At 49.7% G+C, this 10,101-nt stretch overlaps 1 protein-coding gene across 1 annotated transcript; it reads right to left on the bottom strand.

Moving 5' to 3' along the window:
• Positions 1–531: 531 nt before the first annotated feature.
• Positions 532–2,874, bottom strand: MFSD5 (major facilitator superfamily domain containing 5). Its single transcript, XM_008574846.1, has 2 exons — positions 2,704–2,874; positions 532–2,131 (listed from the first exon to the last, which is right to left on the bottom strand). The coding sequence occupies exon 2, from the start codon at positions 2,111–2,113 to the stop codon at positions 761–763; it is 1,353 nt and encodes a 450-aa protein (XP_008573068.1). The 5' UTR covers positions 2,114–2,131; positions 2,704–2,874; the 3' UTR covers positions 532–760.
• Between the last annotated feature and the right edge of the window lie 7,227 nt (positions 2,875–10,101).

Genomic DNA, 10,101 nt, shown 5'->3' with positions numbered 1-10,101 from the left:
TTCCGGTCCCTCAGGCATTCACTATTCTCTCCCCTTGACAGCCCTTCACTTGGGTTCCAGGTAAGAACACAGGACCTGGTGAGCCCGATGTTGCTGGACAAATGGTGCATTCATATCCACAGAGGCAGAAGGCAGGCAGCCTGCATGTGCTGAGCTGCAAGCTTATTCCTGCAGAAAGGGCACTGGGTTTACCCTAAGGGGTGGTCATAGCAGCAGCCTAAGCCCCTGGAATCTTTGCTCAGTGGCTTGGCATATTGTGTATTTACCCAAATGCTCCAGAGATCAACTCACCTTGGATGGTGCCTGTCCCAGAGTAGAGACATATGGAGGACCTAGGAAGTCTCAGGTTCTTCCCACCCAGTTCTGCTGAGAGGCAAATCCACAGCTCTCAGTTTGAGCTAGAGACATCTTGGAGAAGTTAGAAATACAAACCTTTTGCTTGTAATCCCACCTCTATCTCAAAACCTCCAGCTGTCCACTCACCAGAAACTACTGATGTGGGTACAAGTAATAATGAATAAATCAAATCAATGATTAGTTGAAAATGTTTATTTTTAAATGGGAAGGGGAAAGATGTAACACAGAGGCAACTTTTGGCACCTTCTTTGCAGTCCATCACCCTCATATTCTCCCCAACACAAAGCACTGGCAGGAGGGGCTGCAGGAGAAGGAGCCACAAAGTCAGTCACAGAGAGATCTGTACAACCCTGGAGAGGTGGGATTCAAGAGTCCATCCCAGACCCCTTGTCCTGGAACAGGGTTAGAGCTCAGGGACACAGGGCTCCCCGGTAGGTGAGGGCACCCGCAGCTCAGCATCATGCCTTACTACGGTGAAGAGTCCCACCACTGCCAGCAGAGCCATTACCATGACAGCAGAGCAGATGCTGAACATGTTCCGAGTGCCTGTTTTTCGATCACTGTCATGGAGGACAAGGAGCCCTAGGCAGGCCAATAAGTGCAGGGGTACCCGGAACCAGTTGAGTACACCAGCCTGTTCTGTCTCAGGGATCACTTTTCTCCTCAGGAAGCTCATGCTGGGAAAGTATAGCCCACAGGCCAACTCAATAAGTAAAAAGGCTATGAAGGACTCTACTGGACTCTCCTGGCCTGGGCTGGTGGAGAAAGTCAACATGAAGAGAGAGAAGACAACGATGAGGACAGCAAGGGAGAGCAGGTGCATGGGCTGAAGGTGGTACCTCTTGGAGGTGGCGATGCGGTACAGGGAAGAGCCAAGTAGGCTGGCTGCCATGAAGCTAGAGAAGACAATGCCCAGCGGGGCCCCATGTGGGTCCAGCACGGGCGTCCAGAGGAAGACAAAGATGAAGATGACACTCTCAAACAGCGCTTGTATGGTGCCCAGCAGCAACACACGGCGGTCTGACAGGAGGCAGCGCAGGCCTCCAGCACAGGTCCTTGAGAAGGCACGCTGTCGGTCATAGTTCTCTCCCCAGTTGCGAAGGGCCAAGGCCCCAGCCAGAGCCAGGAGAGGGATGGCAGCCACAAAGGGTGCTATAGGCCCCAGCCCCATCCAGCTAGCCACAGCCTCAGTTGCAACACCTGCCATTACAGCCAGCACATGGTTCCAGAAGGCAGCTCGGGCAAAGGTAGCTGGGATCCACTCAGCAGGGAAGTCATGCCGCTCCACGTGCTCATGGATGTACCAGGCCTCGAAAGCTGAGAAGAGCAGGGCTGTGGACAGCCCACCAAGGGCTCGGCCCACCAGCAGCACAAAGTAGTCCCGAGAGAGTTTGGTTAAGCAGCATAGAGAGTAAGTGAGGGAGAAGAGGACACAAGACTTCTTGCGACCTAGCCAATCCACGAGGGAGGAGGCCACTAGGCCAAAGAGAACTGTGGCGGCAAGGCCACAGACATAGAGGATGGCAATTTGACCTTCCAGGAAGTGGTAATGCTGATAGAGTTTATAGAGGTAGGGGGCCTGGAGCCAGTCAGCTGCCAGGGCCAGGAAGTAGACGTGATAGAAATCCAGTTGAAACCGAAGGAAGGAGGGATTGCTGCAGGCCCTTCCGGGGGGTTTTGCCCGGCATCTTGACAGCTCCAACCCCAGGCAGGAGGCCAGGAGGACCACAAAAGCAAGGTAGGCAGTCACCAGCATGGTGGGCTTCCGGACGACCTGGGGAAAGAGGGCGGGGGGCGGGGGTGATCAGAATCACATCCATAGTCCGGGTAACAAAGTCAAGGGGCTGGGTGTTTAAGCAGAGGCAGCTCCACCCAACCCCCCTGTCAATTCTACTACCCCAGAGCTCAGACCGGAGGGACCAGTTGGGTGGGTGGGAGGAATGGCCCCGCCAGAGCTGTCTCCTAAGGCACTGTGAGGCAGGGAGGGGTAAGAGAAGAGGGGAGAGGTCTGAGCATTCACCCCACCCTTGACTGACAGTGCAAAGAAGGAGTCCCTTCAATAGTACTGGTCCTGCAAGTTCTAAAGGTGCTGCTGCCCTCTTCCACAACAGCTAATGCACACTTCCTTCTATTACCTCCCATCCTGGCTGGGGAGCCCGTTTTTACCCTCAGTGTCATCTGTCCCGGGCATCCTTCCCGCGCGCGCTAGCCTCTTGAGTTGCTTCAGGGTCAGGCGCGTGCATCTCAGACTCTCCCTCCTCCAGGGCACGGGCACCCCCCTCGCGCTCCCTAGCCCCCGTCCAGCGCCGCCACATCCGCTCGCGCCTCGCGCAGACCCCGTCTTACCTGCTGTCCCGGTCTGCGGGGACGCTCCGGACACGTCCGGCTCCAGGCCGCCCGGCCGCCCGCCCCGCTCCAGCTCCGGCTCGGGTTCCAACAACGCGCCCGCCCCTCACAGCTTGCTTCCGGGAGTCGGGCAGGCCTCCGGCCGCCGCCATGATGACCCTGTCACGTGACGGGCGCGGCGCTGAAACCCCGCCCCCGTCCTGCCTTCCTGCTCCCACCCGGGCTCAGAACTCCCGACACCTGGGGTGGGATGGTGAAGGGAGCTAGCAGAGGCGGCGGCGGTTGCTGTTCCTGGTCGATCCTCGTCAGCTGCCCTCCCGTGACACCCGCTTCTCCGACTTGTGGATACCTGCGGGGCCACCCTGGAGTAAAGGCCCATTTTCTCTCTTTCCCTCCGTGCCGTGCCTAGGAAAGATGCTCGCGGTCCCGCAGGGCCAGGGGCTGGAGTTTCCTAAGGGACATCGCTGCCATTAAGTCGAGACGGGCTCCCGGGTTTGCCTCCTCTCCCACTGTAGTGACTTCCAGGCAAGAAGTCAGTATGGTTCAGACACCTGAGGGAGGAGGTGTGGTGTAGAGAACCTGGGCTGTAGGCAGACTAAGGCTCCAATTCCACCCCTGTCACTTACCAGCTGTGTGGCCTTGGGCAAGCCACATAACTTCTCAGTGTCCCAGTTCCTTTGTCTGAAGTCATAGGAGAGCAGTGGCCAAATGAGGAAGGCTAAAGGTCAGTGGAAGCACAGGGTTAAGATTTCAGCCTGGAGCTGAATTCCCACCTTCTGCTATTTACGAGCTGTTTTGCCTTGGGAAAGTTATGTAATCTCTCTCCAGCCTCAGTATTATCTCCTCATGACAGACCTTCAGATGGCTTCCCATTTCACTAAGAGACCTTCAGATGGCTTCTCATTTCACTAAGAGTAAAAGCAAAAATCTTTATAATGGCCTGCAAAACCCTCTGTCCTCTGGCCCTCTGCTCCTTCTCTACCACTCAACCTTCTACTCCACCTAATACTGGCCATCACCAGGGCCTTTGCACACTGTTCTCTGTAAGGTTCTTCAAGATAACCACGTGGTTCCCTCCCTCACCTCCTCCAGTTCTCTGTTCAAATGTCACCTTACAGAGAGGCCTTCCTTGACCATCCAGTTTAAAAGAGCAACACATGGGGCCGGCCCGTGGCTCACTCGGGAGAGTGCGGTGCTGATAACACCAAGGCCCCGGGTTCGGATCCCACATAGGGATGGCCGGTTCGCTCACTGGCTGAGTGTGGTGCTGACAACACCAAGTCAAGGGTTAAGATCCCCTTACCGGTCATCTTTTAAAAAAATAAAATAAAATAAAATAGCAACACAGCCACATCCACCACAGTAATCTACCTGCTTTCCTTCCAATTCTCTGTTCTCCTTCACTGCTTTTTCTCCACAACACTGAACACCATCTGGCACACTATGTATTTTATTTGTTTATTTAGTATCTCTTCTCCTTACAAATTTTAATCTGTTTTGTTCACCTGTATTCCCAATACTTAAAACAGTCATTGGTATGTAATAAACATTCTATAAATATTCTATGAATAAATAAGTTAACCCATATAAATTCCTGTAAAAAGTACTGGTTCATACCAACTGTTAACACTTAACAGTTATTATATACCTAAACTCTGTTTTAAGAAGTCCTGGGCCAACTGCTATAAATGATCTCATTTAACTGTCACAACAAGCCATGAGGTAAATACTATCCCCCAGAGGTGGAAAGGTTAGGTAACATGTCCAGAATTACATGGCAAGAGGTGGAGTCAGAACTGGGACCTAGATCCTTCCAATTCTGTGCTCACATGGTTTCTGAGATTAAATGAGTTCACCTACCTGCACAGGTGATTAGTAAAGTTGGTTTTCTTTATACTAAAGCTTTCAGAGTATAGGATGAGAGGGTCTGGGATTACCACTGGAGAAATACTTTCTTATAATAAACAGCTAATTTATGTCCTGCTAGTTCCAAAGTGTCTTCATACCTAGCTGGAAAACTACTGCAGAGTAGAAACAGGTAATGGTTCCATGCTTTCATCTAGAAACAGTAAGATTCAAAAATCATGAATTTACCAAGGTCACTCAATAAATGAGGGAATGGAGACCCCTTGAACTCTTGACAGCAAGTCTCTAAGTTCTTGGTGGTCTTTTCTTTGGGGTTAGAGTTCATTCTGGATGCAGGTAGTGGATAGGACAGGATGACCTTACATTTCTTGCCTCTGTTTCACAGGATGGAGACCAGTTTTCTACCGTTATTACGTTGCATTTTGCTCAGAAGTACCTGATAGAGACCAAAAGCAAGATTACATTATTTTGGATTATCTTTGTTTATTGTAGGACTTATTTAAAATATGTACACTCTTTAAGGTTCCCCTGGCCCATCAAAGCTGTGAAGCACAGCTGGGGAAGGTCCTAAACATGAGGAATTTGCCAGCAGAGGATTGGAGAGGTAAAGGGCAGTCTGTGAGAGCAATCCACCTCTAAGACATGCTTCTGGTAGAGGGAAGGGAGGGCTGGGATCTACGTGTGGAGAGCCACGGAGCAAGTCCTGGCTTTCAGGGCAGGTGGGGAGGACATTCTGTGATCTACTAGGAACCGTGCTTACCAGAAGAGCATCATTTAAAACTTCTATTATGAAAATGTTTAAACATAAGGGCCGGCCTGTGGCTCACTCGGGAGAGTGCGGTGCTGACAACACCAAGGCCACAGGTTCGGATCCTATATAGGGATGGCTTGTTAGCTCACTGGCTGAGCGTGGTGTTGACAACACTAAGCCAAGGGTTAAGATCCCCTTACCGGTCATCTTTAAAAAAAAAAACAAAAAACGATGTTCAAACATATATGAAGGTAGAGAGCATAGTTCTATGAATCCCCATGTACTTAATTCAAGCATTATTGATCTTGTCACATTTGTTCCTTCTACTCCCTTTCTTTCTGTCTTGTTTTCTCTGATGAAATATTTAAAAATAAATAGGTCACTCCATATTTCAGCTTATGTTTCAAGGAAATAAAAACCTTCTCTTACATAACCCAGTGCCATTTTTATGTCTAACAAAGTTAGCACTGATTCCTTGGTATCATTTATACCCAGTCCATCATTAAATGTCCTCAACTATCTGAAAATCTCTTTTTCAGATATTTGGGTTGTCCAAATGAGGAACAAAACAAGGTCCACATGTTTCATGTAGTATTTGTCTTTTCAAGTCCTCTCTTACGTTTTTCCCCCAGCCGTTGACTAGTTGAAGAAATTGGGTCAGATTTCCTTTAAAATGTCCCACATTCTGGATGTTTCTACTTACTTCCTCATTGTATCATTTAATTTGTTCCTCCATCCCCTGTATTTCCTCTTAAATAGAAATTAGCACTAGAGGTTTGATTAGATTCATGTTCAGGGCTGGCCAGTTAGCTCAGTTGGTTAGAGTGTGATGCTGATAACACCAAGGTCCAGGATTCCATCCCTGTACTGGCCAGCTGCCAAAATAAAAATAAATAAATAAAAATAAAGAAGCCTGAGAGAGTTCTCTTGCTCTCTTTCCACCACGTAAGGGCATGGTGAGAAGTTAGCAGTCTGCAACCAGGAAGCACACCCTCACCAGACACCAAATCTGCCAAAAAAAAAAAAAAAAAAAAATTCATGTTCAGTTTTGTGTTTCTTTGGCAAGAATCCTTGACCAATGGTGCTGCTTCAGACTGCTTCAAATCAGGAGGTACAAGGAGTCTGGTTGTGTCACTTTTAGTCATGCTAAGATTCTTCAGTGGGGTAAGGTGGTGGCAGCTCAATTCCTCTGTTGTAAAGTTCTCCATCAACTATCATTTTTGGTTTTATCCATTGATGATTCTTGCTTTGATTAATTATTTCATTAGGAGTGGCAAAATGGCAATTTTTCTAATTCCATATTCCTTCCACATTAGCTGAAATTCTTCTGTAAATAAAAAGTTGTTTCCACCAATTAGAGTTATCTGGCTATCCTGAAATATAGGTTATGCAGGACAGGAAGCATAAATTCTTCTTTTCAATTGTCAACTTTCAGAATAATAAGTTGGGAGAAGCATCATTTTTTAAAAGGTTTGGGCTTAGACATGAGCAGGAGTGGATGGCCTGAATAGTGGTTGGGGAAAGGAGGGGCTATTCTGGTAATTGTGTCCACCCCTCACTCACTCCAGACCATGGACTGTGTGTAGAACAGACAGACACTGGAGAGCTCAGTGTCATGGCCCTTTGGCAGCAGACAGCTGCAGGAGAGATATATAGAGATAGAGAGATGGGGAGGAAGAAGCAAGCCAGATATGGGGAGGCAGAGAGAGAGATAGGATGTGAAAAAAACAGCTAGACATAGAGATAGGAAGAGAGACAAAGACAGAATGGCAAATAGAAATAGTAGAGGTCAAGAATGAAGTACACCCAGAAGTAGCATAGGACAGAAAAGCAGAGAAATATGAGGTGAACGGAAAGACCAAGGAAGAAAATAGACATGAATACAGGGATTGATAGGAAAGGTGGAAAGGATAAGACATAATGTTAAATTGATTTTAAATTAGAAGGAGAAATAGAGGGAGAAAGAGAGAGACAGAGATGGGGGGAAAGAGGTGTATAAATTAGGTGAAGGAAAAATGTCCTAGTTATAGAGAGAAGGAAATGGAAAGGGAGAGAGTGAAGTAAGTAGAAAGATAGAGGGGAAAATAAACAGGGGAGGAGAAGGGAAAAAAAGAAAAGAAACAAAGACAGAAAAAAGAACAAAGGGTCTTAGCGAAGGAGGCCAAGAAAAAGAAGATTGAAAGAGATTAGTGCAGGAGCCAGAGAACTTGAAAAACGTGGAGCAGGGCTTAGGGGCCCTCAGCCTAGGAGCTAGTCCCAGGAAGATACCTGAATCTCTCACTTCCAGCTATCTCTTGATGGCTTCCCCCATCTCCCAGCTCCACCCCCAGGGAAAGGAGACTTAGGAGTAGCTATGTGTGGATGGCATCCTTCATCCCCAGGCCAGATGAGCATGGATGTCACAGATGGGATTATTGCTGCAAGATTGAGGTCATGAGGCTGGGCAAGCTCTCAGAGATTTGAAAGACGAGACTTCCAGGTAGAGGGTTCCTGGCTAGAAGCAAAGGACCATGAAGGATGTAAGGATATTCAAGGGGAGGGAGGAGCCAGGAACCCTCTGCTCAGCCTCCTTTTCTGGTCCAGGGGACACTGACCTTCTCTGCCTGACTCAAGGTGAGAGGTCAAGGGTCCAGAGACTCTTGGGTCAATATGGGATATGAGTGGAGGTCCAAGGGGCAAGAAGTGGCCTCTGGCCAAAGGACCCTGTACCTCCTCTAGAGGAAGAGTCCATCTTATCCATGTGAACTGCAGAGGAGACTCCAATGGAGGCTGAGTAGAAGGGAAGAGATGGTCAATCTGCTCACCTTCAGGGGCCGTGGGAAGGCTCTGAGAAGTACACTTTCCATTCCAGAAGTTGCAGAGGAGGAGGCTCTGGAGCCAGCAGGAGCACACCAAGAAACTAACTTCAAAGCAGATCCTCCTGTCACCCCCCAGGACTGGACAGAGGGGTGTTCTGAGCAGCCTGCTGCCTCTACCTGCCTGAGTAAGGGTCCAGCCAATTCCTCTCCCCACTCTACCCAGAGCTCCTGCTTCCCTTCCCGATGAAGTAGCTTCAGAAGTGCTCTAGGAGACAGTCTGTCAGGGGGCAACAGTCCACCTAGACTATCAGACAGCGCCACTGAGAAGTGCGTTGTCTCCTGAAGTGGCACCTGCAACAGCCAACGGAGCCTGGAGACCCCCAGGCAGCCCCTCGGCCATAGCTGCAGCTATCCCTACAGCCAAAGCGGGAGCTCGAACAGGCAGCTTGGCCCCTGGAGCAAGGGTAAATGGGGCAAGATGAGGGATGGCAGCAGGTCATGGATTGACCGGGGCATGGGACACAGGAGGTTTGGGGACAAGTCAAGGGAGGACAAGCAGGGCAGGGAGGGCAAGAGCAGGTGCAAGGTGGGCCAGGGAGGCTGGGACAGGAGAGGCAGGTAGCTGTGTAAGAGGGACAGACAGTGCAGGAACAGGTGGGAGGGGGACAGCCAGGGCAGGGGCAGGCGCAGGCAGAAGGGGGACAGGGCAGACAAGGAGGGGCACCTGGTGGGCCGTGCCCAGAGAGTGTAGGGGGCTCTTGGTGGGCAGCTTTCTTGTTCCGAGGCCCCAAGCGTAGGCCCAGAGAGAAGTCCATTCAGCTGTAGGAGCGGAAAGGCTGGGGGCTGGGTGAAGGGGAGGGCAGGGGTGAAGTAGGAGGGGTGGACTGTGGGGGGCAGGATTAAACCTAAGACACACTGAGCCTTGCTGATCCTGCAGGGAGCTCAGACCTCTCCATCCAGCCCTCCCCTTTCAGGTCTGCTGGGCAACACCCTCCTGCCACCTTCCCCTCCACAGAAAACCCTCCAACTACTACAGACCAGAACACGTTCTTCAAATATGACATGGGGACTGGCCAGTTAGCTCAGTTGTTTAGAGCGCAGCTGTATAACACCAAGGTCATCAATTTGGATCCCTATAGCAGCTAGCTGCTCCTGCCCCCCCAATACACACACACACACACACATATATATATATACATATATATGTATATATATGTGTGTGTGTGTGTGTATATATATATGTATATATATAAAAGCTATACACTTACATGCCGTCAGTCTTTTGTTCAAACTGTTCGTCTGCTTGGAGTGCCCTTTCTTCTCCACCTGGGACGTCCTATCATCTCTGAAATCTTCCCTTTTATTCAATCAAAAAGAATTTCTTGTGCTTTAGGACCCTGACACATATCTGAGTCTCTGCAATCCTGAAGACCAGAGATGCTGCTTTAAGCCACCAAACAGCATCCAGAGGGGATTTAGGGAGGCAGCAGCAGCAGCAGCAGGGCTCTGAGAGACTGAGTCAGGGATGTTGCTGGGACCTGGCAGGGGAGGTAAGATGCCTGGGTTCTGGGAATTTCCAGAGAGAGCAAGTTCCAGGTGTGGAGGGAGGAGTGCCCAGCTGTCTCTGGGAGACTGACAACCAGCCTGGACAACTATTATTTGAGGGCCGATTATGCATTAGGCACTGGTCTTGGTAGTGTTAACAAGATAGCTGAGTTGCTGCTCTTATAGAGCTCCCATAAAAGTGAGGGGTGGGACAGGATGGGGACAAAAAACAAACAGGTAAACAAACAAATTACTTATTTCAGAGCATACGAATGGCTATTCTCTTTATCACAGGGAGGTGGATCAATCAGAAGAGGCAGCTAGGCAACCCCCAAACACATATGACAGCCCTTATGGACTTTGGGGGAGATATTGTCTGGCAAGCCCTGGCAGAGAAGGGAGAGCTGCCTGAGGCTAAATGGAACCCAGGTGGCTGGG

This window comes from Galeopterus variegatus, unplaced genomic scaffold (assembly GCF_000696425.1).
Source record: "Galeopterus variegatus unplaced genomic scaffold, G_variegatus-3.0.2 Scaffold1111, whole genome shotgun sequence".
NCBI classification, from domain to species: domain Eukaryota; kingdom Metazoa; phylum Chordata; class Mammalia; order Dermoptera; family Cynocephalidae; genus Galeopterus; species Galeopterus variegatus.
Note: the sequence above shows the minus strand (reverse complement) of the source record. Positions and strands in the feature narration are given on the sequence as shown.

Excerpts from the sequence above, each read along its gene's own strand:
- MFSD5 (XM_008574846.1), bottom strand. The coding sequence starts at position 2,113 with ATGCTGGTGACTGCCTACCTTGCTTTTGTGGTCCTCCTGGCCTCCTGC.